At 45.5% G+C, this 21,283-nt stretch overlaps 1 protein-coding gene across 2 annotated transcripts in view; it reads right to left on the bottom strand.

The window, feature by feature from the left end:
• The window catches only part of SPATA7 (spermatogenesis associated 7), a 49,305-nt gene extending 28,335 nt beyond the window's left edge, over positions 1-20,970 (bottom strand). For both annotated transcript variants that reach the window (XM_035107664.3, XM_088655093.1), the window contains exons 1-3: positions 20,809-20,970; positions 11,449-11,523; positions 7,895-7,990 (exon numbers count right to left, since the gene is read on the bottom strand). In XM_035107664.3, the coding sequence (XP_034963555.2) occupies positions 7,895-7,990; positions 11,449-11,523; positions 20,809-20,872 (235 nt within the window). In that variant the 5' untranslated portion in view covers positions 20,873-20,970. The remainder of the gene's footprint in view (positions 1-7,894; positions 7,991-11,448; positions 11,524-20,808) is intronic.
• Between the last annotated feature and the right edge of the window lie 313 nt (positions 20,971-21,283).

Below are 21,283 nucleotides of genomic sequence, written 5' to 3'. Positions count from 1 at the left end.
GAAACAATTGTATTTGAAACTGAAGACCTTTATTGCAACCACAAGCTTGTTAAACTGCAAACTAATAAACAACACTTTGGGTTCCAATTTTAACCCTGACTGGACTCAGTATTGTACCAGTTAGAAACTGGTTGGTGGCAGCGGAAGAACTCAGTGGTGGCACAGGGATCAACAGGCGGTGAAACGTCCGGGGACCCTGTGTGATCGCCACAGTGGCTAGCCAGTGTTTCAAGCAGGGGTCTCTCCCAGTCCTACCGGAAGGTGATGGGGATTGGGATCTTTTGCATGCAAAGCAGATGCTCTAATACAGATGCCCTGGCCCTTCTTATCCCTTGCTGAGGCTTAGCAGTGCCTGGATGGGAGACCATGTGACGGAAAAGTTTGTTTACTGAGCAGGTTGAGTCACCTGAGTGTCCCCCCTCCCCAGGCAACCAGCAGTTAACTAGCAACAGCTTCTGATTGGCCAGAGTTCCAAGGGAGGCTGTTGGAGTGGAGTGAGAGACGGTGTGAGAGATTCATGGGGTCTGGGAGTCGGATTCTGTCAGGAGAGTTTGTTCTGACAGGTGGTAGAGCTGAGGAGAGCAGAGAACTCTCAGTACCGTATATGCTCTAAGGTTCTGAATCGCAGAACACTGTTAAAATAGAAAAGGCACAGTCCCGCAAGGTGTTTACAGGGAAAAGGGTCCTCTCAGGGAATACTCTGACAGGAAAGGGCAGTAGGGATTTCAAGGCCAAGGAGGATTTGGGGGTCTGTAAGGAAAACAGTCCAGTTAAAATCCCAAGTTCCTGAAGTGTGAGTGGAGAAGTCTGATCTATGAAAGATGTGTAAAAGAAAGTACGTAACCATAAGCTTAAACAGCATACAGTCTACAACTTGGAACAGTATACGTTTTAATAAAAAGCAACAACACTGTTTGTTACATTGCTGTGGAAGAAGAAGGAATAAAACTCCTTGTTTACATCTGTTATAATAAAGTTTGTTTGCAACCTGTTTCCCCAAAAGAAAAACCCACTGTCGCAGCGTAATTCATTCTCCATTGGGGATTTCACTGGAGGGAAAGGGAAACAGAGGCACCAGGGGAGAGAATGCTGTTGCGGCGTTGCACTTGAGAACTCTATGCCACCTTGAGTTGTGGTCATGGAATTCTAGAGGTCATCCAGACCAACTCCCCCCCCCATTTTTTTTCAGTGCAGAGGCGCAACTACAGCATCCCTGAGAGATGGCTGCCTGGTCTCTGCTTAGATGTCTCGATGTCATGGACTGGCTGGATGCAGAGTAGTGGGAGGCTCCACCTGGCAAACCCCCAAGGGAATCCCCAAGGGAAGAAGGCTCAGAGCCAGGGGACTGGTGGTGGAATGGTGAGGAGTGGTCCGAGGATGAAGAGGGGAGGATACTGGGAGGAGGAGGAGGTGTCAGAAGCTGAAGAGGTAACAGTGGTGAGCAGGAAGAGGCGGTGGCAGAGGGCAGTCCAGAGCCAGAGGCAGAAGCAGAGGCTGGAGAGGAGTGGGGCAGGCTTGTTGGAGAAGCCAGGGAGTCTCTCTCTCCTGCTGTGAACATCTCCCCTCCTCCCTGCTCTTCCAGAACATGGAATGAAGAGGGCAGAGCAAAGAGAGACAAGATGAAGGAGTCTCAGGTACTGGGGAAGGACCCGGGGAAGGAATCTTAGAGAGCAGTGAGAAGTCCTTGCAACTGCCTCATTGGGGCAAGACCGACCGGGAAGAGTTGTTGTGATCACTAGGCCTGCACTGTTTTGGTTTCTTTGAAAAAAAAGAGAGAGTTATCTTCACTGATACCAGGTGTTTTATGACTGACCTTCTTCTGACCCTGACTCCTGGCACCCTAGTGAAAGGAAGCCTACTGTCCCCCTTGAGAGAATCATGATGGAGAAAGTAAGGGATACAAATGCACTAAGTCAATAACCAAAAGTGGTCTGAGTGATGAGGTGGTGCCACGGAGTCACATGGGATTGGGCAAGGCAGCACTGCCAGTTCAGGGCAGCTAGGGCACATGGACAGAGCCAATCCAATGTTCTCACTGGTGCACCCACACAGCCCCTATCTTGCCACTGAAGAAGGAGGAGGAGGCGGCGGCGGAGGTTTGGATTTGATATCCTGCTTTATCACTACTCTAAGGAGTCTCAAAGTGGCTAACAATCTCCTTTCCCTTCCTCCCCTGATGTGACCTAACCCCATATCCAGGTCAGCTGCGGTTCCACCAGGACTGACACCATTCCACTACACAGGCTGCTATTGTAAGTATATGTGTGTGTGCATGCACAGTAGACTGCGCTTGTTTGACCAGAAGTTAATTTCCCTCCTCACCTCCTTCTGTGAGGCAAAAGTAGAATTCTGTTGGGTACAGGGGTGCTGGTAAGAAGCAAAGGGATCTGTGGGGTGGCTGGGAGTCACAGGCCCGGTGTGCACTGGATGTGTGTCAGGAAACCGGGGGGCACGCTGTAGTCTAACTCCTCTTCTTTCCTTCCTCTCTTCTGCCCACAAATGCCCACAGCATTGCATCCACCCCATCTGTAACCATGGTATCCAGGGTGAGACGCGGGTTTGTGGATTCCAGCTAACCACATGGTTAATGTGGTAAAATTATGCAAACACTGCACCGTGGGTGGCTCTGAAAAGGGTAGGAGGCAGGCACCCGGTGCAATGCTAAGGGACTGCCTCTGGATGAAAACCCAGGAGCTGTGGTTTCCTTAAGCTTTGCTGCAGGGTGGGCACTTGTCCTCTCCCCATCCCCTTAATACAGGACAGTCCTCTTTTCACTCTGCTACCTCCTACATTTTCAAGAGGACAGCACTTGGTCCTCTGTTTGGCATACCATCTTGAATTTGGGGAATTATCTGGACGTCAAGATTTTAATCAAGTACTCCAACTAGCATATATTCCGCTGCACATTCTAAGCTTCCATTAAAACACAACAACACCAGTGAAGTTCAACCCTCACAGTTACAGAGAGACAAACTGCAAGCAAGAAAATGCAGAGGTTGCACCACGATGTTCATTTAACAAAGAAACGCTCTCCTCCGGTCTTAAGTGAAAGGCCTCCAGTCCAATTGACAAGCCAGAGAAGCTGCCAACAGCAATTCTATACCCTGAGTTAGCCTGTGAGGGGAAGGGGGCAAGAATCTTCCACTTAACGTGGTTGTATTTCATAGCAGTGACTTCACCTGCATGACTGTCCAGCACACTGGGAAGGCTGGAAGATGGGGGAAGACTATTCATGATAGAAACACATGCACTGTATTGAGCTGTCAGCTGTCAGCTCCAACGGCAACAGGCTGGTTGGAATGATAAATCAAGGCATTCTGGGTTTAATTTGACCCAAGGCTTTCCAGAGGCCTCAGCTTTGGAGAAGTAGCAATAATGACCAAGATTATATCTGACCATGTGCAGAGTGCGGAGTCTTCACTACTGAGAAACTCCAGCCGTTCCCCGAATATCTAGGGCTAGGGACAACGCTTCCCAGTCACCTGGATGCATGAGAGGCTGAAACAGTTGTCAACAACAGCCGGGACAACTGCCATTTGGTTCTTTCCCTGCCAGAACTGGCTCCATCCGCTGACATTCCTCTTGGTTGCTCCAGAGGGAGAAATAAGCTTAGCAAGCCCCATTCTGTGGGCTCAAGTGAAGGGATCAGTCGCCATTTGGCTCACTCCTCTGTCAGAGATGTCTCCATCAGCAGAAGAAGAGATGAACAAGCCCCCTTCCATTAGCCTGGCTAGGGCCAACTGCCATTGGGCTCCTCCCTCCCCAGAACTGTCTCATGCTATTCCGTTATGTCTTCCCATGAAAAGGTTGGTGCTTTGAGCTTGCTTCTTTTCCTCTTCCCTCCTGATTTTTCCTTCTTAAACCCTTCCATCTTAAACTATATGCCACCTTGGGTGCCAGGACAGAAATGCGGTATCTAAAGAAGCAAATGTTGTGGCATCCAAGAAAGCTTGAGTTTTACGAGCACAGGAAAATCCAAGTGAAGGGAAACACAGACCAAGCCCAGGGGGTCGGAGGGAGGGCTATTATGATACTTTTCCAGCGAATCCAGGAGATATTCTCCTACTATTGGACTGTGCTGTGACTATTAGGCTCCATTCCCGTTCTTCTTTCCTCCTCCCTCTTTCTCTCCCTCCCCCCCCCCCGGCCAACTGTCTTCTCATCCTCTCCATCAATTGCTGCCCGAAGTAGCAGCTTAGAAATATGAATTACCTAAACAAGTGAACTCCCCCCCCCCTTTCCAGGCGCAATTACAGAGATAAATGACCTGCTGCACGGGGCACAAATGAGATATGTTAATTTAGTGTGTCTAATTTGCATATTCATAATGTATGCTACCTTCTGCACCTCTTGGACTCCTCAGCAGCAGCTGTTTCCCTTGGAGAGGGTCACTTTGAGATGCGAGTGAGGACCAGCATCTCAACCAACTTCTGTTTGCACAGATATCCACATCTGTCTTGCCTCTAATCTGGCAAGTGGAAGGTGCCTATGTGTCAGCTGGCATTCCTTGGGGGGAATACGCTTTGCCAGAAGGGACTCAGGGCATGGTCAGTCAGAAAACACCCATATCTTTTGGCCCTCTCCTGCTCTCTTTTCAGGACAAACAGCTGTGGTTAGTTACTGTTCCCCTGCCCCCTGCCATTGTGCCTTGACTGCTTCCCCAAGAACAGCTGCACTCAATGCAGAAAAACAAGCAGCATTGCCCTTCTTACATCCCCAGCAGTGTTTTATTCTTCTTCTTATTTTCTGAATATCTGATGATACACACAGATCACAATGGCTAGAAAGTTAAGTTTTTTTTTTTAATGTGACATGAAACTGATAGTACCAGTATACACCCTGGGCAGACGATGCTTATGAGCTCAGGAGCTGGGAATTAATTTTGTGCAATGAAGCATGCAACTGGAGGAGGTGCACCTCAACAAAATGATTGGCTGATTTGTTTCACAATGATGTTCACTGAACTGTACAGTTGTTGTTTTTTAATAAACCTGGTAGGTGTGGGGTAGCTTGTTAGATTTGGGTGCAGGAGAACTGGGTTTAAATTCACACCAAGGGTGAACATCCTGGACAGCTTTGGGTTCTCAGCTTCTATTCTAAGTTTGCAAAACAGGGAAAACATGTCAGGGGGCTTGAAGTGAGGATACATAGCACAGAGACTGTAAAATACCTGGCCCTATAAATTGCACCTTTAATGAAATTATTTTTAGCACCATCTATTAAGGTCTTTTGTACTGCTTACGTTTAATCCAGCATTTGCAATTATCATTGACATTTTAGAAATACAAAATGGATTCAATAGTTTGGTATAGATTTGTTTTTCTAAGTCACATTGAGTTCAATTTTTTAAAGCGATTAATATATGTAAATGATTTCATTTAATAACAGGGTGAATATTTTCTGCAAGATGACCAAAAAGTTGTTATATGTAATTTATGTGGGAAACAAATGGATTTGGAGACTAGTTTGATTTGACTGGCAGAGGCTGAAATCTTAAACACACAGTGCAAGTATATATACCTCTAGTGAGAAGAAAGCCCCACTGAGTTAAATTGGACTTATGTCCAGGTTAAATGTGTATCTAGGATGGCAGGTGTAATGAGGAGTAATTGAACACAAGGGGCCTTTCTTCCTTCTGGGTAAATATGCATACAATTGCACTGCAAAACCAGGAACCTGGATGGAATTGCTACAAATCTGAAAATATATAAGGCAGATGTGTGAGTAACCCCATCTAAAAAGGTATTAAATATTAAAATCAGAATGATGTTTTTGTTGTTGGCATCTGTCTGTCTTGAGAGACAATGGATTGCGCCTCCTGGGGTGAATTCAATCCACTGCATTAGCAACACTGAAGTGATCTCCCTGGGGCACAAGTGTGTACGGAGGTCCTGGACTGCCCAGAAGACAAGACCCACACCCCTCTCAGCCTTGCCGGTGTGCTCCAAAGGAAAGCAGAGCAATACGTCTGTCACTGGCTTGGCAGCAGGAGTTGCTGGAAGGAGGCATACAAGATGCCATCCTACTGTCTTAAGGGCTCCACTGGATTTGTATAGGGTTTACTCCTTAGCCTTTTCCTCTCCTGCAAGGCAGCAGAAGTTTAGGAGCAGAATTTTCCTTCTCCTAGATGGGCTACCTTCCCAGCTTGATGAGCCCCATCTGCCCCTCACTTCCCTCTACAGCACGTACAGAAACAGCCTTCTTGACCGTTGGACCCACTATGGTTCTCGTCCACTCAATCTGCCAGAGCCAGTCTTTGCATGCAGGGAAAAGTCCCTAACTCATCAAGGGTTTGAGACTCATTGGCTACTTATGGGGAGAATGATGTACATGAGTTAAAACCCAACCAAGTTAAGACAGCCAGCACACCAGTCCAAACCCTTCTACACCAGTCCTTCCTCTCAGCCATGCCACTTTCACTGGCCTCTTCCCAATTGTGCCTGTATGGACCTCTCCCTTCCACCCACCGAAGAGGGATGCTCACCAGCTGCCAATGGGAAAGCCCTGAAACAGGGCGTTCTGAGGACCAGGAGGGTCCAAGCCAGCCTTGCTCCCATCACATGACAGCACTGGACTCCATCTGGGCCCAACAGCGGCACCAGCTCCAGGCTGGCACAGCGATCTGCCTGCCCCACTTTCCACTCCAGCTGCTGTGTGCAGCAAGGCTCAATTCAGGCCAGCAGTCAATTTTAGTATTACCCCCTAAGTAAGTGCAGACAGAACAATGCAGATCATAGTTGGAAACATTTTTTTTTGTCTGAACACATGACATTTGAAATTAAAGATCATTTTTAAAAAAAAGGTTGTTTATTGACTATGCATCTTAAACTGCTACAAGGCTTAGGCTGCATCCCTATATGCATGTACCTGGGAGTAAGGTAAAAAAGGTAAAGGACCCCTGGATGGTTAAGTCCAGTCAAAGGCGACTATGGGGTTGTGGCACTCATCTCGCTTTCAGGCCGAGGGAGCTGGGGTTTGTCCACAGACAGCTTTCCAGGTCATGTGGCCAGCATGACTAAACCGCTTCAGGTGCAACTGAACACCGTGACGCAGAGAAACACAATTTACCTTCCTGCCACAGTAGTACCTATTTATCTCCTTGCACTGACATGCTTTCGAACTGCTAGGTTGGCAGGAGCTGGGACAGAGCAACGGGAGCTCACTCCCTTGCGGGGATTCGAACCGCTGACCTTCTGATTAGCAAACCCAAGAGGCTCAGTGGTTTAGACCACAGCGCCACCAAACCCAATGGGACATACAATACTTCGTAAGAGGCATACATAAAATTGTGCTCTTATTTTAACCTTGCTCCTACTTATGGGAGTGACAACTGAAACATTTTTATAAGAGAATCACAGTATAAAGAGATTAGAAATATGTTTGTTTTTTAATATTGAACCACATATTGTGATTTTATAGAGGGTTAAAATGGAACTGTGTAAAGGCAATGTGATGCAATGAGAAATAAAGGAGGATTAATTAATGCTCACATGTTTGTGCCAAATATTAATTAGCATATAGCACTGACTTTGGAGAATGACTATCTGTTCACCGATCCAAGAAATAGCAAATGATGTACCTTAATGATAGAAAAGCTTTAGACAGACATATTGGCACAAGCTGTATTCAGTCTAGTGCATATATTCTTGATGTAATTTTCAGTGGGAAAATAATATCTCTTCAGAATGCACAAACACTAGAGCTTCTGATTAAATTTAGCATTTCAAACACTCAGTTAAATGTTGGCAAGGTCAGGCATTAGCATTTTTCTTTTAATTCTAAAATGGTAGGCTTTAAATGTGAGTGATCCCCCCCAAGCTATAGATAACAGGGAAAATGTATTACTAAATAATTACTCCATTCAAAGTGAGGTGAATGACTTGTATATGCTTACCTTTAGCTGAAAGTATTTTATTGTAATGGACAGCCATGTGATCCCTGATCAGGTACTGGTTGCTTAGTCTGCGGGAGGAGTCGTCAATGCAGAAGGCTACAAAAATAAAGCACATTTGATCATTATTATGGAAAGTGCCTGTTGTCTTTGTCCATGGAGTTTTCTTGGCAGGAATACTGGAGTGGCTTGCCAGTTCCTTCTCCAGGTGGATCACGTTTAGTCAAAACTCTCCTCTATGACCTGTCCATCTTGGGTGGCCCTGCATGGCATAGCTCATAGCTTCTCTGAGTTATTCAAGCCCCTTCGCCACGACAAGGCATTGATCCATGAAGGGGTCACCCTTTTAATGAGGGTGAAAGAGGAGAGCGCAAAATATGGTCTGAAGCTCAACATCAAAAAAACCAAGATCATGGCCACTGGTCCCATCACCTCCTGGCAAATAGAAGGGGAAGAAATGGAGGCAGTGAGAGATTTTACTTTCTTGGGCTCCTTGATCACTGCAGATGGTGACAGCAGTCACGAAATTAAAAGACGCCTGCTTCTTGGGAGAAAAGCAATGACAAACCTAGACAGCATCTTAAAAAGCAGAGACATCACCTTGCCGACAAAGGTCCGTATAGTTAAAGCTATGGTTTTCCCAGTAGTGATGTATGGAAGTGAGAGCTGGACCATAAAGAAGGCTGATCGCCGAAGAATTGATGCTTTTGAATTATGGTGCTGGAGGAGACTCTTGAGAGTCCCATGGACTGCAAGAAGATCAAACCTATCCATTCTTAAGGAAATCAGCCCTGAGTGCTCCCTGGAAGGACAGATCGTGAAGCTGAGGCTCCAATACTTTGGCCACCTCATGAGAAGAGAAGAATCCTTGGAAAAGACCCTGATGTTGGGAAAGATTGAGGGCACTAGGAGAAGGGGACGACAGAGGACAAGATGGTTGGACAGTGTTCTTGAAGCTACGAACATGAGTTTGACCAAACTGTGGGAGGCAGTGCAAGACAGGAGTGCCTGGCGTGCTATGGTCCATGGGGTCACGAAGAGTCGGACACGACTGAACGACTAAACAACAACAACAACAACATGGAAAGTGCCAGTAGACTTCACCTGCAATTGCAGAAATATAAGTTCAAATTAAAAAAACACCTGCTTCTTGGGAGAAAAGGGGACAAACCTAGACAGCATCTTAAAAAGCAGAGACATCAACTTGCCGACAAAGGTCCGTATAGTTAAAGCTATGGTTTTTCCAGTAGTGATGTATGGAAGTGAGAGCTGGACCATAAAGAAGGCTGATCACCGAAGAATTGATGCTTTTGAATTATGGTGCTGGAGGAGACTCTTGAGAGTCCCATGGACTGCAAGAAGATCAAACCTATCCATTCTGAAGGAAATCAGCCCTGAGTGCTCACTGGTGGGACACATCCTGAAGCTGAGGCTCCAATACTTTGGCCACTTCATGAGAAGGGAAGACCCCCCGGAAAAGACCCTGATGTTGGGAAAGATTGAGGGCACAAGGAGAAGGGGATGACAGAGGACGAGATGGTTGGACAGTGTTCTTGAAGCTACAAACATGAGTTTGATCAAACTGTGGGAGGCAGTGGAAGACAGGCATGCCTGGCGTGCTCTAGTCCATGGGGTCACAAAGAGTCAGACATGACTAAACAATTAAACAACAACAACATGCAAATGAGGTGCTGCGGAGCATTGTGGGGCAGTGCTATCTGTGCTCGCTGTGACTTGAAGGAGTGTGGGCAGAAGGTAGCCCAGGTACAGGTCCAGGTTTCCTTCAACGGAGGCAGTTTCGCTGCCGCTGCTGCCGTCTCACTTCAGCCGAGCAGGCGGAGGTGGAGCACAGCTGGCAGCGTCCCTGCCTGTCGTGCTGTGCCTCCGGCTGCCCGTTGCACCTGGCCCTGCCCGGCAGAGCGCGAGGATAACTGGAGGGATCATCACACCATGGCGCCTACCGGTAGTACACTTAAGACGGCCCTGAATATATATATATATATATATATATATATATATATATATATATATATATATATATATTGCACATGGCAGCCAGAGCTGCACTTATTTGGACCTCATATTCCAAGTGGTAAGTAAGTGCACATCTACGGTACTGACAATCCATTCTTCCTCACTGCTTGTGGAACTAGCAACAGGCATACTCAAATCTCTGCAGTTTCCACCCGTTTTCAGACCCCTTACAACATTTGTTTTCTTTTTATTTGCTGACTACTAAGGTCCCATGTCTTGCCGTGGCAAATCGCAGGAGGACACTTTGTACTCAAATGGCTTACACATGGACATACTGAAAAGCTACGGGTAGAATCAACGCTTAACATCAGAATGGCTGTCTTCAGTTATGAAGCCATGAACAAGCAAATCACTCACCACAGAGCCATTTCAGTGATGATTCTGAGATGTAATGTTTACCGTTTAACAGCCAAAGCAGCAAAACATATCCCTGCATATGAAACTAGGATGAGATCCTCAAAAACAGCTACTCCAGAATAGCCCCATTATGAAGTCAACATGACTACTTTGGAGCAAGTAGTTTAAGGACTGCAGCCTGAAGGCCCTGGCAGCAGACTTATCAGGACTGAAAGCACTGATCAACTATCTGGTGAGGCAAATAACAAATTATACATAAAACAGGTATGTAGATTCTAACTGGGTTTTAAACAGCACAAGCTCTTAAGAAAAATGCCTCCATATTCGAGGTAGTGCTGTACCTAAATTGTATCCATCACTTGAAATAAACAAGGGGTTGCTAACCCACAGCCTGTGGAATAAATACATCCTCTAAGAGGATTTTGTGTCCCCCCAAGATACCCTTAAAAGGCCTTTTAAAAGTTTGTTTTTACTGCTCCGATGAGTCCCCCACTGTACTGCCATTGTGCCAAAATATTTTTGTGGCCTCCCAAGCCCCCCCCCATCAGCATTATTTAAAATTCTTTTTATTTTCATCCCCCTGATTATTTCCATAGTTACCCCACTGTGATGTCAAAAGTTTTTGGTGATGCCCTAGAATCCCAAACTGTTTCCTTATTTTGGCCATGCTAATTCTGACAAGGACTGACCAAAGATCAATGTGGCCCTTGCCCTAACCCCCCCCCCCCCAAATTAACTACCTCTGAAATAAATCTATTTTTGTTTTTCCCAAGATATGTAAGCCAAGCTTCAGCAACTGTCTTCTACACTGAGGTGTATTATTTACTGGATTAGTTAAAACCAAGACAATGCAAAGACTAAAAACTTTGGGTCAGCTGATATTCTTGCATTGAGTATCAGTATTTTGTTTTTAACAGTTCTGATCAACCGAAAAAGACTTCCCCTTTCTCTTCTCCCCCCCCCCCCGAAGCCTCCCCCACTCCAAATATGTGTACTGTGCAATGACAGATTTTACTCATTAGTATAGTCTCAGCCAAACTAAGTTCTTACCACAATGCTTTAATGTTTAATGGAAAATATTTTAAGAGTCCACACAACAACAAGAATTCTATGCAAAGCTATACTTTAAAAATGTTGCTGTTTACCCCATTATGCAAATTACTTACCATTACTTTTAGTACTTAAATGTCCTCTGAATGGGCTTGCTGGTCCATACCGAGGAATAGCTTGGTATTCAATCACTGATATAAAAAAAGAAACAAGGAAATTAGGGCAGAAGCATAGCTTTCAGCATACAGAATAAAAAAAAAAAAACTCATAAAAAGCCAGTATGTTCATTATGATGACCTATTGTGAAAAACATGAGTTTGTAGGAAAGTCATCAAAATACATGAGGTGAACTTACTTTAATACTACATCAACTGAAGAGAACAAAATCTCATTAATAGTAGTAAATCACTGATTAAATCAAGTGTGCAACCATACATTAAAGTAATGCATAAGCCTATATATCAATGTACTTAGGCGGATTTAACTCTGCCTATTATTGGACTGTAAGTGAAGGAAAATGAAGTCACATATTTTTTTTCCTTTCATCTTGAAATGAATATACTGTGCCTATTCATTTTACCATAACTATAGTAACTATACTTTTGAGTTTCAAGCTATCTAAGATCATAGTTTTGGAGCTGAAACATCATGGTGGCAATGGACAATTCTCTGGAAGATGTTCATTTTCTGAGCAACAAAACTTTGCACCCTGAGTTCTAGTAGAATACAAGATCCCAGTAACAGTTGTTGTTGTTTGTTTGTTTGTTTGTTTGTTTAGTCGTGTCCGACTCTTTGTGGCCCCATGGACCATAGCACGCCAGGCACTCCTGTCTTCCACTGCTTCCCGCAGTTTGGTCAAACGCATGTTGGTAGCTTCGAGAACACCGTCCAACCATCTTCATCCTCTGCCGTCCCCTTCTCCTAGTGCCCTCAATCTTTCCCAACATCAGGGTCTTGGTATTGGAGCCTCAGCTTCAGGATCTGTCCTTCCAGTGAGCACTCAGGGCTGATTTCCTTCAGAATGGATAGGTTTGATCTTCTTGCAGTCCATGGGACTCTCAAGAGTCTCCTCCAGCACTATAATTCAAAAGCATCAATTCTTCAGCGATCAGCCTTCTCAGTTCCATACATCCTAGTAATAGTAGTTCTGTCTTAAAGGAAGGCACATGGATCTTCCATGGCACTTTATATTTTGGGGAGGCGGGAGGGGACATCAAAAACATGAAAAAGTCTGGAAAGGTCCGATGACATCTGAATCCTGAACAGACTATTGCTTGGTTTAATATGAGCAATCCTAGGGCTCACTTGCTTCCTCCTATCATCGCATACTCCGATTCTCTCCCAGATTTGATTTCGCATGACATACAAACTGGGTAAACCTTGGTTCGTAGCAGTTATAGAGGTAATACCAAACTACGGTTTGCAGGAAAATCGAAAGTGATAAGAGAGGACACAAGGCAAGGGAAGGTGAGTACATCAATCCAAACTATATTTGGAATTAGCAAACTATATTTGGAAGAGAGGTGTGCAGTGCCAGAGAAAGAACTGTGAGTGGGCAAGTGTCCTATTTGCTATCCTTTGGACTATATGGGAAACTCATCCAATAAATCTGCTATAGCCTGGAATTGGGTGTGCACAAATGCAGCTGACCGAGCGCTAAACAGCAACCAGCTGTGGGCAGGCGGCCTTGTGAAGCTCTATCAGCCTTTTTGGGGGGAAGTTTCTTTGGGGAAGTTAAATTGCCAAATATTAGAGGTCTGCATTGGGTCCCTCTAGCGACAGATGGTTTGAGAAGGTATGAGTGCTGCCTTGTCTGATCACTGAACTCATCATGCGAGGGTTCTTAGAGAGATGTTGTATGGTCTCCATTGACATCCTTTACAAATAAAAAGAGTGTGCTGCATAGGCCCCCAACAACATATGCCTCTATGTGGCAAGTTCTATGTTATCCAAAATGTCCCTTTGTTGAATTTATTATGTTGTCTGCAAAAGTGTACGGAACCTTCTGTTTATTTTATTTTAACTGCAACAATGTCTACACCCAGTTCTTGTTCTTTGTTTTTGTCTTGTTTGTATGTGGTTGTTGTTGTTGTTTTAAAACTTAATAAACACATCTAAAAAATATAGCTCTGTCAAACTTGGTGCCTCCCCATAACAGAAAACCTAGAGTAACAAGGCACCAGAAGGTTCCTGGAACCCCCATTGCTGTGAGTTTTTGAGAGTGTGTTGCGAGTTTCTTTGGCTGAGAGTTGGCATGAAAGGTTATTAATGTTATTTATTATTTATTGAATTTATATACCACCCTATTCCCCGGAGGTTTCAGATGGAGCCCTGGGTGAGATTCCATTCTAGAATCATATCTGTGTAGTTTATTTCTGTACCAAAGACTTATTTTTCACTTTTTGTGAAATATTTCCTGCCTCAAATCATTAACATAATTAGTAGGACCACATGTATCCCATCAAAATGGATTATGGATTCTAAGGCAAAAAGAGAAAAGGTTGCCTTGTACTATATTTTTAGTACTCAGCTGCAGTAAACAAGTACAAAATATGTGCATGTCATGTCAGATATGAAGTATGAAATTGCCTCTCTCTTCCCTTTTACACCCTGCTTTTCCACATTAAAAATTAAACATATAATTATCTTTGCAACCTGGGCACTTAGTGTGCTTGTGGTTGCTATTCTGGATTTCTTCAATCCCACTCCTCTTAAAGCTACAGAAACTGAAATACCTAACTGATCATAAAATAAACTGGGGTCAAATTCTGGGGTCAGTAAAGCAAATGTCTTTTGTTGAGACTGAAAGTGTTTCCATATTATTTGGCATTCCTAAAACCTGCAAGTAGGGGCCCTGCTGATCTCCACAAGTACAAATGGAAAAGAAGGGAGATGGAGAGGGAATTAGTAGAATTACAAGTTTCAACTGGTAGTACGAATCACAAGTTTCAAGTTTGCTGTGCTAAAAGGATGCAGCATTTAACCTGTGGAGTACTGCTTTCTCCACATATGATTTCATTGTAAATTATGTATAGGGTGATATTTTGGTGCATCCTAAGATTTAACCCACCAAACATTTTTTTTAAAAAAAATCATGTGCAATGACTAGCTTCCACGTATGTTTTGCATACTGTAAGGATGACTCCCTACAGGGAACCAGCCCCCATCATCCTAACGTCTACCTCGCCAAGCACAGGGAGCAGCAGTGGGTCTGAAGCAGCCAGGGGAGAAGGGAGAGACTTGGAGGGAGAGAGCAGCCAGCGTGCAGAACAATGGGAAGGCTCAGGGGAGTAGAGATACGGGCAAGGGCTCAAGGATGCTGGCGAGCCCTTCCACTGCCCTGACAGGGAGGAGACTGAGAGGGCATCGCTCCTTCTGGCGCAAGAGTTAAGGACAGCACCGCGACACAGGTCAAGGGGGAGGCGTTTTGGGGTGCCCCGACTACTTTGCTGGCATAGGAACAGACGTACGCCATTGCCGGATTCTGGTTCGGACTGAGAGGTCATGTTTTAAGCTATCTCTGCACTGTAAATACAATGCACAATAAAAGTCTTTAAAGACAAACTGGACTCAAGTGGAGTTACTCTAGAGTAGCCACGGCGACCCTCTGACACATAGCATGAAACTCCGTTTGCCGACTGCACTACATTAAAAACAATTATATTACTACAGTATATTCAAAATGAACCCTTGCATACGTATAATTAACAAGTGGAACGGTTAAAGCTAGAATACTGTACTGTGAAAAAGAGTCTGCTTAATAGGCAGGTATCAGTTTCTGCCACATGTGCTGTGGATTTTTTAAAATCATAATCCATTAAATAGATTAAGACTACTAATACATTTTATCATGGAGGATTACATATTCTCTCATTCCTCTGAAGCAGCAAACTGACATAAAATATGAAGCGAGCCATTTGCAGTACAGTTCTAAAAACTATTCCAGCTATCACTGTCATCTTATTATTATTATCTAACGGATCTCTGAAATATGTGAGCTTTCAAAAAATATTCACAAATGTTATTTCTTGCTTTAGAAAAAAAAGAGTGGTTTAAAAACAAAAAACAAAACCCAGAGTGTGAGCTGGGCCTCCTTTTCTCTCTCTCTGCCACAAACTGGTTCTGGACCAATGGTGCCGAAAACAAGAGAGCTCATCACTGACCTTGGGGCGGGTTGCAAATAGGGATTGGAAGTGGCAGGTGGCCATGCTGCTTTCATACAGGAGCCAAGCTCAGCTCCCATCTATTGGTTAGATGTAATGAATATTCTACTGTGGCTACCACAAACAGCACTGGGCCCTGCTCTAGTTGGGTGGGAGGCCTATTGCTGGGAATGTGCTAAGGGCTCCTGGAGTCTGGAACTGGCACTGCCTACCTGCTCCCCCACTCCACCCCACCCCAGGCTTTGGGGAGTTCTGAGAGCTGGACCATAAAGAAGGCTGATCACCAAAGAATTGATGCTTTTGAATTATGGTGCTGGAGGAGACTCTTGAGAGTCCCATGGACTGCAAGAAGATCAAACCTATCCATTCTGAAGGAAATCAGCCCTGAGTGCTCACTGGAAGGACAGATCGTGAAGCTGAGGCTCCAATACTTTGGCCACCTCATGAGAAGAGAAGAATCCTTGGAAAAGACCCTGATGTTGGGAAAGATTGAGGGCACTAGGAGAAGGGGACGTCAGAGGACAAGATGGTTGGACAGTGTTCTCAAATCTATGAACATGAGTATGACCAAACTGTGGGAGGCAGTGGAAGACAGGAGTGCCTGGCGTGCTATGGTCCATGGGTTCATGAAGAGTCGGACACGACTAAACAACAACAACAACAACAACAAAGCCCCTAGAATTCTGCATTGGTTAATCATGTTTGGAGAAGAGCGGCCACCATCATTTCATTATTTTGTCTTAGTTGGACTTGCTGAACATTTTAATCTATATAGATTATATGGAGTCATACAGCCCCCTGCAAAGTTGGCTAAGAAAAAACTCCACTGTTGAATCTCCATGCTAATCTGGTGGGGTGGGGGGAAAATCCATTTAACCCCTAGAAAAGTCCAGTAGCCAGCAACACAGTCTCTGTTAGAATTAAGTGTCTTAACTTTTAAGTACTTGGGAAGTTAGAATCGTAGAGCAGGCAGATACAGCAAAGTTCATCTGGTAGTCTACTGCTCTGGAGACGGTTTTATTAGCTTCAATTAAGTGAATTTGCTACAGGTCACGGAGTGCATGCTTGTTCTTCAGTGCAGAGCAGTCTCCACTGAACGTGAGGTGGAATTAACGATGCAACTGGACAGTCGGACACTCAGAGGGCTAAATTGGTGCAGGCTTTGGTAGCACATAGTCTATGAGGGTCTGGATGAAAGTCAACACATAGGTTACTTCTCAACAGAGGCTACTTCTCTATTCTGCCACTCTTGGGTTCCTTGCAAGACAATTTTGGCAACATTTTCTATAATAGAAATATATGATCCCGAGTCCTTGCCGCACTAGATTATGGTAGTTCAGAAGGCTTTAGGTGGTCTGAGCAGAGGTGGCAAGAATTGAGTTGACAGTACAGGCAAGGAGCCAAAGCCATTAATGTAGTCCATAAGATGAAAGAAGACCTCTAGACTGAACAAGCTGTAGGAAGCAAACCAGGGAGGCAGATGAGAAAAGGAAGTGGTTAAAGGAACAGCCAAAAAAGTTATTTTGGACCAGCCTAGTGCCCTCTCCAGACTATATCAGATTCCTCACACTGATAATGGCTCCTGTGTACATGGAGAACAGAGAGGTGTGTGCAAGTCTGTGCAGAAACTAGTCTATTATGCAAAAATAAAAATTACATTGCTCCATCTACTTTTGCCTCTGGCCCTGATCAGTATTGGCACATGGCCCCCACTGGTTGCCCATAAAGGAATGCAGCCCTTGGATGAAAAAAGATACTGAGCTAGATGATCCAATGGTTTGACTCAGTATAATGCAACTTCCTGTGTTCTTTAAAGATAAAAGGGACCCCTGACCATTAGGTCCAGTCGTGACCGACTCTGGGGTTGCGGCACTCATCTCGCGTTACTGGCCGAGGGAGCTGGCGTACAGCTTCCAGGTCATGTGGCCAGCATGACAAAGCCACTTCTGGCAAACCAGAGCAGCGCATGGAAACGCCGTTTACATACCCGCTGTAGCGGTACCTATTTATCTACTTGCACTTTGACGTGCTTTTGAACTGCTAGGTTGGCAGGAGCTGGGACCAAGCAATGGGAGCTCACCCCGTCGCGGGGATTTGAACCACTGCATAGCTGCCAAGTTATCCCTTTTTTAAAGGGATTTTCCCTTATGCTGAATAGGCTTCCTCGTGAGAAAAGGGAAAACTTGGCAGCTATGCCACTGACCTTCTGATCGGCAAGCCCTAGGCTCTGTGGTTTAACCCACAGCGCCACCCGCGTCCCCCTGTGTTCTTTAGATGCCTCATGAATACATCTTTATTTATGTTGGCAACAAGATTTAATTTTATTGGTTTGGTTTACTCCGCTCTGCATGGCTGTGACCTGGTAATTTGTAATAGTATGTTTGTTTTTAACAGTTGTTTTATTGTTGTTTTATTATCGCAAGTCTTTTTTTTTTGAGCAATATGTTATTGAAAAAATGGCCAATACATTTAAAAGCTAATCTAAACATTTCAGTTTTTTATTTTACAATTGAACAACACACATAGCTCCTACTCAAACAACATACTGTAAATATCTCAGTAATCAGCCTATAAGTAAATTACGTCTTATTTGCCACAAGTAAAATCACGTTTCTGTGTTACAGATGTTGCTTTATTACTGCTTCAACCTTTGGCAAGCAAAGGCATTGGGAGATAAACAGCTCAGTGCAAACCACCAGCTTTGAATAATAAAGCTGTTTTAGAGCAGTTGCATTAATGTCTAGTTATAAATAACACTGGTCTGTCAATAATGCTAAAAATGTTAGTGCTTCTTTCAGTGGTGAACTGTTTTGATTGCTGCATATGTTAAACTGATCCCAGGGAAAAATTAACTTAACTACACTTCAGCAACTTTGTTCCGAAGATTGGAATCCTTAGATATATTCTAACTGAGTTGACATCATGCACTGTCCGTCTTAACCCAATGGATTTTAAGCTTTGTACCAGTAAGCCTTGAAAGCTTAAAAAGGGATTCCTCAATGAGAAGATGGAAGAAGAACATTTGTGGAGAAAAACATCCCAGTTGAAACAACAAAGTCAAGGTTTATGAGTGTCAGTCTTCCAACTAAAATCAATTATGACTGCATATATACTTCGGTTGAATTTATACCCTATAGCATGGGGATATTTATCTAAATCATTTCGAAACCATCTTTCAATATAAATACCCCCAGTCAGGTAACAACAGAACCCGTGTAAAACATTAAAAAGTCATGCTGTGGATCAGACCACAGACCTTTCTAGTCCAGCACCCTTCCTGGTTGACATGATTCCTATGGAAAGCCAGGAAGCAGGACCAGAGAGCAACAGCGCAATATAAAAAGGACAAAATGTTGGAAATAATACCCGCTATAACCACCAGGCAGGGCCGGATTTAGGTTTGATGAGGCCCTAAGCTACTGCAGGTGATGGAGCCCTTTATATGTCCAGCTGTCCTTTGTCAACAACAAATTGTCGCTCTTTTTGTGTTGATTATGCTATATGGTAATTTATGGACCAGTCCATGCAGAATGTAGGCACCCTATATATATATATATATATATATATATATATATATATATATATATATATATAATGAGCAAACCATTGATATTTTAGGGAGCAGGCTAGCAGGCGAGGCTCATTACTTACATCATAGGAGCCTACACAACACAAAGCACTGTTGCTGTATGTAGGTTTTATTTTATATTTTGCAAATGTACACCCAGTTTATTTTTTCCTTTAATTTTTTTGGGAGGCCACCCAAGAGAGTGGGGCCCTAAGCTATAGCTTGTTTAGTTTATACGTAAATCCGACACTGACACCAGGCCCCCCTAAAAAAAAAAAAACCACCAACAAAACCATGAGCTATCGGTTCTTTAAAAATAACAAGGGTCCATTATTTTTCTCAAAGTCTAAGTGACAATTGGGAAAACCTTGGCTCCTCCTTTCAAACTCTCACAATCATTTACTGCACATGCTGAGAAACTGCACAAGAAAACAAAAGGGCATAAGGCCAGGCTTATTGGCTGGACAGAAGCTTAAATGTAAAGGTAAAGGTAAAAGGACCCCTCTGGGGTTGCGGCGCTCATCTCGTTAAATTGGCTGAGGTAGCCGGCATACAGCTTCTGGGTCACGTGGCCAGCATGACTAATTCTGATTCTAGAGAACCAGAGCAGTGCACTGAAACGTCATTTACCTTCCCGCTGGAGCAGTACCTATTTACAGTATCTACTTGCTCTTTGACGTGCTTTTGAACTGCTAGGTTGGCAGGAGTAGGAACCAAGCAACAGCTCACCCTGATTCGAACCGCCGACCTTCTGATCGGCAAGCCCTAGGTTCTGTGGTTTTGACCACAGCGCCATCCGCGTCCCTGGACAGAAGCTTAGGCATGCATAAACGAACCAGCACACCACAAATCCTGCACATGTCTACTCAGAAGCAAACCCTATCTAGCTCAGTAGGCCTTTCTCCCAGGTCAATTTATTATATGGGGCTGCCGTCTAAAAAAACACTTTGTACAGTGGAGGGGGCCGCAATTTCTGTTTCATCCAGCTTGCCCAAAATGGCAGGTCTCCCAGGTCAATTTATTATAAGGGGCTGCCGTCTAAAAAAACACTTTGTACAGTGGGGGTGGGGGTGTGGCGATTTCTGTTTCATCCAGCTTGCCCAGAATGGCAGGTCTCCACAGAACCACCTGTGTGCAAGGGAGGCTGGGAACCAGGACAACACAGCCGAGGAGGAGTGCATGCTGGGAAACTCCCACGCTCCTCATCCTTTTCCCCAGCGCGTTCTGGAGCCCTTTCTTAGCCGCGGGATCGGAGCGGGGCGTTCTGGAACCCTCGCGGAACGCCAAAAGAGAAGCCTCGCGACTGGGGCGGCGCGCGCTGCGGGGTCCCCTGCGCGCATTTGGCGATGTCGTCATAGTAAAGGCTTAGAGGAGAGGAGAGGAGAGGGGCGTGCGAGGGCGGGGGAGGGCTTGTTTATCGCGGGACGCGCGTCTGTCTGCTCTTGCGCACGGAACTGCCTGCAGTCTGGCGAGAGGGACTTATTTGGCTATACATTATAGGACGGCGACGGCGGGGGGGGGGAGCAGGTGAAGGGCGGGTGGTGCAGGATTAGCGATCGCTTCTGCCGGTGCGAATCTGTCCTGGCAGGCGCCAGAAGAAAGGGGCACGGAAAGGGAAGCGCAGAGCGCCCCCAGCCTCTTCCTCCAGCCCGTGCAGCTCTCGCCGCCTTCCCATCCGCAGGACATGCCGGCGGACCTCCTCCTCCTCGCTCTCCGGCTCGTCCCCTCCAGCCCGCCGTCTCTACCTGGGCTCCTCCTCCTGCTGCTGCCGCCGCCGCCGCCGCCGCCGCCCTCCAAGCTCACTCCCATCCTCTTGGCCCGGCCCGCCAGGCTCCTCCTAGCCCAGAGGGCCACCGGAGGCCCGAGCCCGGCGGCTTCCTTCCGTCCGTCTGTCCGTCCCTCCCTCTGCCCTTCCTTCCTCGCCTCTCCCGGCCGGCAAGGGGCGGGCCTGGCAGCCCGACGGGTTGCTATGGACACCGCCGCTCGCTTGGCGGCCGCCGCAGCTGGGCGCGTTACGTCCTGGGACCGGGGGAAGGGCAAGGTGGCGGAGGAGGAGGAGGCCCGGAACCGCGGTTCTCTGGGTCGCCGAGTAGGGCTGCTCCCGTGTAAAAAAAGGAGCGCAGAGCTTCAGAGGTAGAGGCTGAACAGCAGGTCTACTCAGAAGCAAGTCCCGCCGTGCCCAAAGGTGTTGCTTGAACGCGGAGGGGACCCCTTGCCAAG

Source organism: Zootoca vivipara, chromosome 1, assembly GCF_965207765.1.
Source record: "Zootoca vivipara chromosome 1, rZooViv2.hap1.1, whole genome shotgun sequence".
Taxonomy (NCBI): domain Eukaryota; kingdom Metazoa; phylum Chordata; class Lepidosauria; order Squamata; family Lacertidae; genus Zootoca; species Zootoca vivipara.
This window is presented reverse-complemented; position numbering and strand designations above follow the sequence as displayed.